General features: G+C 31.2%; 1 protein-coding gene across 1 annotated transcript; it reads left to right on the forward strand.

The window, feature by feature from the left end:
- The first annotated feature begins 6710 nt into the window (after positions 1-6710).
- On the forward strand, positions 6711-8830 carry LOC146944927 (C3H4 type zinc finger protein (DUF23)). Its single transcript, XM_085743316.1, has one exon. It carries the CDS (start codon positions 6926-6928, stop codon positions 8606-8608), a length of 1683 nt encoding a protein of 560 aa, XP_085599442.1. The 5' UTR covers positions 6711-6925; the 3' UTR covers positions 8609-8830.

Genomic DNA, 8830 nt, shown 5'->3' on the forward strand with positions numbered 1-8830 from the left:
AAATTTTGAAAAAATTGAATTTATTCAATATATATACACATATTTTTTTAAGAAGAATTTATTCAATATTTTATTTTATGAAATTAGTATACTTTTTTTTTGGATTATGAAATTAGTATACTTTTGATAAAAAAAAAGGAAATTTTTTGCTCGTGAGCTTAGCTCAGTTGATATGGACAATGCATAATATATGCAAGGTACGGGGTTCAAACCCCGGCCACCACAAAAAAAAAGGAAATATTTTTTTTTTACCAAAATTTATAATAGTTTGAACTTTGAATCGATTTCGAGGGAAAAAAAATCTACCCGGCCACCACAAAAAAAAAAGGAAATATTTTTTTTTTTACCAAAATTTATAATAGTTTGAACTTTGAATCGATTTCGAGGGAAAAAAAAATCTAATGTAAAATTATAATGATGCGGTGTCGTTTGATTTAATTTGGTTCGATTTTAAAAATACAAAATCCGTTCATATTTGATTAAGTATGGTAATTTGGATTGGATCAATTCACTCAAGTAGTTTTATTGAGATGTAAGTATGTATTTATATTGTGTCAAATAATATCAACATAACTTAAAAGTACTTTCCGTAAAAAAAAAAAAAAAAAACTTAAGAGTACTTCTTCAAAAAACAAAAAAACTCAAGAACATTCGGATAAAATGCTATGAGATCTCTTACAATTTAATTATATGTCTTGGGTTGAATCCTCTTCTTTTTTGTTTTGACCGAAGGGTTGAATCCTCTTCTGAATATGCATGCAACGGTACTAAATCTTTTGAAAAAAATCAAAATCTTCACCAATATGCCCCCGCACATCTCGGTCTACACCATTTAGTTCTAGCAAGTATGAATGGATCACTCTCATCTTAAATACAAATGTTGTTTCTAACATGATTATCATCCGATGGAAATGCTCAAATTTGGAATTTACTCCTCATGAGATTGACTTTTGGCATTTAATAACAATAGACATGTATGTATTAGACTGAAAATTTTGAACACTCTTCTAGTATGTAAAATAATCAACTTTTTTTTTTGAAGAGTACTGCACTATAAACTTGTTGCTTCAAAGTTTTTCATTCCATTTATTTCAAATACCCCATATGATAGCGCAGATCGTATTAGAATTATCGTGGCCAAGCTCTTGTAGTAACACAACAATAATAGCAGGGGCATCATTCATTCTCTGTGTTACATCAAAAACAACCTACGCAAAGCTTGTGTGGTGCACAATACTTTCTGTGTTTGAACAAGTAAAAAGCAAGTGAAAGTTGTCCTCATCATTACCATCACATAATACACAGTTGGACATACAATTAATACCTTTATCACGAAGTCTAAGCCTGTGTTTGGTGTACCGGTGGGATTGAAAAAAACTCGGTTTGCATAGAAGCTACAATTAGTAGAGTTTGACTTTTGCTTTAAAATTTGCATTGGAAGATATGTTTCACCGTGATTCTTGGATGCAAAAGCTATACCAAACACACACTAAATCGAGTTGGAAAAAACAACGACAAATTCACCAAAGAAGATTTTTAATTTTTGGTGGTGCACAAAGTTGCCATATAATATTCATGAAATATCGTTGTTGTGATTACCTGAATGGCCACACCAAAAAGAATTCGTCATCATATCTATTTCATCATAAAGAAACAGAGGAGTAAGGAACCTTAACTATTGAGTATCTATCACTTACTCACACGATGTATTAATGAAAAATATTAATTAATGAACTGACATGCTGTATTTTTTATTAAGTATTATTTTCTTATTCATGATCATCTTTGTGTAAATATATGTGATTACGTGTATAAATTTGTGTGTATAAATCTTGGTTTTGGACAACCATCACTTTTTTTTTCAAGCATTTTCGGTGGTGAGAACTACATTACCCTCTCTTGTTTAGGGGTAATTACCCTCTCATGATATCAACCAATCAAAATGTAATATGCATAGACAACATTAAATGTCAAATAAATGAATCAATTTTTTCTAAAAATAAGAAAGTTAATCTTAATCATAAGGTAACTTTTAATACTTTTAATTTTTATTTAGAGTAAATTACACTCCCCTCCCCTCTTATGTTAAAATATATACTTCCATCCCTTTAAAAATAAAATCTACACTCCTCTCCCTATAAGATGCTTGAATTACAATCCTCTCCCTTAATAATTAAATATGTACTACACTTTAATCTATTTTAACATAAATAAATATTTTTATGATATATACTAATTTTGAACCACCATTTAAGAAAAATATATTCATTTCTTTATAATTTAAATATCAATGGTAATTAAACTTAAATATTTTGCTATTAAGTTTATAATTTATAGTATAAAACTAATTTTTAAATAACCATATTTTACTGTATTTAGTAATTATTGTAATTTTATTTTTTGGTTGTTTCATATTTTATAATAGGGTTTAAAACTATATGTTAATGTAATTGTGAATAAAAAATAGCGAAAAATATGTATTCAAATTTTGATTATGTTAAAATAGACCCGCAATACTTTTTTTTTAAGTGTGTTAGATTATTTTATTTTATTTTGCTAGATTATTAAAAAAAAAAATATTGAGGAAGTAAAGTGTAGATTTTAACATAAGAAGAGGGAGGAATGTAATTCAAACTTCTCTTAAGTGAGGGGAATGAAATGTTTTCTAATATGTTTGGAATAAGAGGGGGAGGGAGTGTAATTCAAGAATCTTTGAGGGGAGAAGAGTCTAATTTACTCTTTTATTTAATTATATTAACGTGTTCAATCTTAATTAATTTACACTACAAGACTTATAACAAATAAATTTTTTACATCAAATTTCTTTCATCTAGATGTCCTTAAATTCATCACTTACATTCATAAAATTTTATGAATGTAACCGATAAATTTAAGGACATTCAGATGAAAGAAATTTGATGTGAAATTTTAATTGTTCTAAGCCTCCACCATCCGCCTTGCAACATTTGTGAAATTAAGGTTTTGATTTTTGTGTTTAAAAGAAGATTTGAGGTGAACATAACATTAATTCATGATATTTGGAGATATATTTGTGTAGAATTTTTTCTGATTCAATGAAGATGATGAAGATTCAAAGAAAGAAGATGGAGATGATGAACATCTTCATCATATTTCTGGATTTTTTTTCATTTTTAATAAAAATATATTTTAAAAAATAAAATTATGTATTTTTTTAATAAAAAAAATTAGAAAAAGGATGTATATGTGCTTTTATGAGAGATAAAAACCTAAACGGAAAAAAAATAAAGATAAAGGACCAAAGTGTTACAAATAAATAAGATAAAGGACCTATAATGTAATCTTGTCTATAATTAAATAAAAATTAAAAGTATTTAAAGTTACCTAAAATTGATTTTTTTTAATAAAAAAATTTTACTCATTTTATATTATATTTTGATTGGTTGATATCATGAGGGGGTAAATACCCTCTAAACAAGAGAGGGTAATCTAGAAAAAACCATTTTCGGTAGGACTCTTCAATTTTGAATTGTAATTTTTGTTTGTCTTGCTTACTCTTTACATATGACATGACTATTCATTGGTTTATGCGGTAGGATAGAAAATAATATTCTATAGAAAAAGCAAAGAAAAATTGGTTTAATCATCACATCTACACCTTTAAATTTAGAAGGGGAGTGTGATACAATGGTGTATTATGTAGGTGTGTTATGGTGGTTGCTTAGTGAGTGAAACTTAGTTTGTAATTATGTTAGATGTTTAGTTTTAGTTTACATTATTCTTTTGCACTCTATTTTGATTTAAATAAAAAGGAAATTAGTTGACTCAGATGATATTTGTTTTGGTATGTAGCCTTGAAAATGGTTGTGATGATATTTACTTAATGTAGACCATTATCACAATATTTATTATTTTATCTTTACCGTTTTATTTTTGCTTTGTTGTGTCTTATTTTAATAATTCTTTCTTAGTTTCATTACCAGATTCAGAGGTTGCAGAAGCCTTAGCTATGCGGAAATGTTTGGAATTTGCAAAAGACATGTCTTTTCTGAATCTTATAGCAGAATCAGATGCTTTAAATGTGGTTTCAGCGTTGAATGCTCACCAACAATCTTCCAACTATGTTGACTCTATTATCCGAGATTGTATTAGTTTTAAGGGTAGTTTTCGTAGTTTAATTTTTTTGCATATTAGGCGTGAAACCAACCAAGCTGCTCATTATTTAGCTAAATATGCTCTTAAGAATTTAGATTGCATATGGTTCGAAGAAACTCCGCCTTGTATTTCTGTAGTCTTGGCATGTGATTTATTGTCAGACTTTCGTTAATGAAATTGTCTTTAACGTCAAAAAAAAAAAGTCCAATATTCAAACAAATTTTAAGTGTTTATTTTTTCATTCATATTATTTTCATCACGTGAAGTTACAATATTAAATACGTAGTGCAGGATCTAAAGTGCATTTTACTTTTACTCCTGTTTATTCATCTCTTTCACTATTTCTTTGCATCTCTCCATATCATGCAACATTTTATCAACTTTTACCAATTGAGTTGTACTTACAGGATAAATTTTACACTTAAAAACAAACATGTTAACGTAATAAAAAATTATAATATTTGTCTTTGCCTGTAAATCACACAACATGATAAGATATAAATATGATAATTACTTATCATATCATGTGTTTATGTTTATTTACATACAATTACGTTCTATCATACCAACATATCAAGTATTTGAGATGGCAAATGCGAAAAAATAGTCGTGAATAAATTTTGGAACATCCCAATAAGCCACCGTCAAAGTTAACTTGGTAAAACCATTAGCCAAGATCATTGCGCACATGGGCGTTTTTACCACCCGGCTAGCCCGGGCACACGCCCGGGCTCAACCCATACCTTCTTTGTATCGCTAAAAGAAATATACAAGAAATTTCACTTATAGTGACAGCCAAAATCCGTCACTATAGGACAAATTTCCGTAGCTAAATCTATCTGTCAGTGCCAAAGGGTTGTCATTGCATGTTTTCCAACTTTTACCTACGGACAAAACGTAGTTAATTCTAAGGAGACCATTTTAAAAACATTATGGACTTCTACCTACGGTTTCGGCTGTCACTAAAACTTATCATTGTTTCGGCTGTCACTAAAACGTAATTAATTACCATCAACCCTGACACGAATGTTGTTCAATACAGTCACATTTGTCTTTGATTTTTTTTTCCTCTTCTTCACCATCATGTATACCTTGAAAGCTATGTATACACTTTCCAAAAATGTGATGAAGCTTACCAGGCTTGTGCCTGGATGAAGCTTCTTCAGCATTTTGAAGAAAGTTGGATTTTCACACTTACACTAATTAGAGGTTTCTGGTTGTGGTTGAGTTTGACTTGGACAATCACCTGGAATTGTTGATTTGCATGGAAATGTTGATGATGATTGATCGAAACAAACAACAATGACTACAAGATTAACTAGAATTTCATTTTTGCTTTGAATAGTGATATTTGAACAACCATTTTTTACAACTATTATGACAACTTCATTTTCCTCTCTTTCTATTGGTCAAAAACAATAGAGAGAGAATAAAAACATAATATGATTATGAAAGAGAGAGTTGTCAAAAAGTTGTCACAAAATGGTTGTATAAATATCATTTCTCTTTTGCTTTTGCTCTGTTTTCATTTTTCCTTATCGTTTGATTCATCTAACCTCATGATAACACAAACAAAAATACTATCTCAAATAAGGTGAGAAATTTCTCTTTTCCCTCTTAACCAATCTCTCCAAAGTTCCCTCTTTTTCATTTAAAAATCTCCCTTACATTCTTAGGGACAAAGTTTTAATGCACACTTCATAATGGATGGGGAATTAAGGGTTTGAGAGGCCAAGAACGCATAAAAACTATTCTCATTTAAAAACTTAGACTAAACCCCACAAACTCATAATCATCTGAGCCTCACTAATGATTTGTCATCATGTGGTTCAATTGTTCATCTTAGAGACCACCTATAGTCAATTAGTGCAAATATCTGTATACGCGCGCGCACACACACACACATAAAGATTAACGAGATCAAAGTTATTTATCTTTCGGTCGAATCCTCGATTACACTCTTCCTCGAGAAGAATGAGGGTTTTTAAGCACATGTTAGTTGATAGTTGTAGAGACAATAATACACAAGGTTTAAGATTTGAAATCTGAACTCCTCACTTATGTATATATAAAATGTGTGGACCCTATTTACTAGGAAATCGAGAGAAAAAAACAATTAGGAGAAATAAAGAAAGCAAGATGACAATGTGATTTAAATGACAGTATATTTTTGTGAGATTAATTGAATGTAAATAATTTAAAAATTAAAATGAATGTATATAAAATAAAGGCCATGCTAACAAATGTCTTAAGAACATTTCTTACAAATGTCTTAAGAACATTTGTTAAAGAAATAAAAAAGAGTAGGTTCGCATTAAATTTAACAATATTTGAACTTTTAAAAAATTAAAGTTATATTTTTATCTTCTTAAACAATTCTCTAAGAACACTATTTAACATTTTCCATAAAATAAAAATGCGTATTTAGATTTTTATTTACATATTTAAGTGAGTTGATATGCATGGTTTGAAATCTACATAATAATTTTGGGATGCACAATATAAGATTTGATCCCGCAACCAAAGCGACATGTAAGGTGCAAAGCAAAAAGAAAACAAGAAGAGTTATAATTTTAGACATATGCTTTCTCATTTCTTCCACTCAATCCCCGAAACTCACTCTCTTTCCCGTCAGTTCTTTCTTTGACATTCCTCTTTGCAGAAAGAAAGAAAGAAAACACTAATCAATCATATTTTACAAACTTATTATTCAATCAAAATTTAACGTGTGACATGAAGCAACCCAAAGAACATTACTATTACATTTTTCTTCTCATTTTGGTTTTCTCTCATGAAAGATCATAGAAAACACAGCAGAGCCATTTCATGGAGCACATTCTTTTGGTTCACCATTGTGGTTGTCTTATGTTCCATTATCTTTACCTCCCTAATTATTTCATCCATCCACCCCTTTTACCTCCCTCGATTTCACATCCCAAATGCAGCTTTTAAATGGCGAACACCAGTGGCACCCCAAATCACAATTCGGGAAACAGTTATGCTTCCTGATCATGTTTTAATTTTCCTAAACTACCCTTTATCTTTTCGCTATCACACCAAACGTGACCTTCAATGTGTTTACTTATCAGCTGACTCAAAACCTCGTCTCAGTCAAGAACCGGTTCAACTTTACTCGATTAGGCCCAACGAACAAATTGTACGTTGTCCAATCCCTCCACGTGGCGAGAATATATCACTTATGATAAAATCCAACAGTCCCATTCAAATAAAAAAGTCGTCGATCCATAATTGGGAACCACTAGTCTACGAAGCTCTCTTCGATCGCGATAACACCACCATCGTATTTGTGAAAGGCCTTAATCTACGACCAGAGAAATTAGGTGAACCGTCTAGATTCCAATGTGTATATGGTTGGGATTTCACGAAGCCCAATTTCTTATTTAAATCTGATGTTATATCAGTTGCTCAAGAGATTATAAGATGCAAAACACCTATCAGCATTTTAGCCCAAGCCCAAGCCCAAACCCAAGCTTATGTTAAAGTCTCTATTCAATTTGAAAGCAAGAAAATATTTCCCTCCATAGCAAGGCCTGAGCTTATTTCATCACAGAAACCAGCAAGGCGAAAACCGCATGAGTTGTGCATTTGCACGATGCTCAGAAACCAAGCACGGTTCATCAAAGAATGGGTCATGTACCATGCAAAAATTGGAGTTGAACGTTGGTTTATTTACGATAATAATAGCGACGATGATATAGAAAATGTGATTGCATTCTTACAAACTGCGGGTTACAACGTCACGTGGCATCTATGGGCATGGGTAAAAACTCAAGAGGCAGGGTTTGCTCATTGTGCTCTACGGGCCCAGTCCTCGTGCGAGTGGGTTGGGTTTATTGACGTGGATGAGTTCTTCAACGTAAAGATACAAGGAGGCTTGAAACATGTTATTTGGCACTATTCAAAACCGAGAGACAATGTGGCTGAAATAAGAACATCGTGTTATAGTTTTGGGCCTTCAGGCCTAAAGGAAGTGCCACGTGAAGGAGTCATGATGGGGTACACGTGTCGTTTGGCAGAACGCGAGAGACACAAGAGTATTGTGAGACCTGATGCACTTAATCAAACACTTATTAACGTGGTACACCACTTTCATTTAAGAACACCGTTTATGTTCATTGATGTAGACAAAGATGTAATGGTGATTAATCATTATAAATATCAAGTATGGAAAGTATTCAAACAAAAGTTTTATAGGAGGGTTGCAACTTATGTGGCAGATTGGAAAAAAGAAAAAAATGTGGAGTCTAAGGATAGAGTACCCGGTTTGGGAACCAAACCAGTCGAACCGGCTGATTGGTCAAACCGATTTTGTGAGGTAAGGGATATGGGGTTGCGAAATTGGGTTTTGAAGAATTTTATGGATAGACGCACCCATCTTTTCCCATGGCAACCCGAGTTTCAACGTCACATAATTAAAAGGAGACGAAGGCGAAAAGAAAAAGGCATTTTATGATGTGATAATTTTAAATTATACAATATTTACATTCTTTTTTCATTATTTTTCTTACAATACACTGTATTTTGAGGTTTCTCATCCTACATGGATGTAACTTTGTAGATGACCTAGATGGTTTGTTATTTTGTATATAGTGTAATTACATTATCAACTAGTAGGTTTAGTGTTATTATTTAAACTTAAAAGCAACATGTATTCAATTAAAATAGTGATTCTCTA

Source organism: Medicago sativa, chromosome 2, assembly GCF_051527215.1.
Source record: "Medicago sativa cultivar Bolivia chromosome 2, Bolivia_mono, whole genome shotgun sequence".
NCBI lineage: Eukaryota > Viridiplantae > Streptophyta > Magnoliopsida > Fabales > Fabaceae > Medicago > Medicago sativa.

Excerpts from the sequence above, each read along its gene's own strand:
- LOC146944927 (XM_085743316.1), top strand. The coding sequence starts at position 6,926 with ATGAAAGATCATAGAAAACACAGCAGAGCCATTTCATGGAGCACATTC.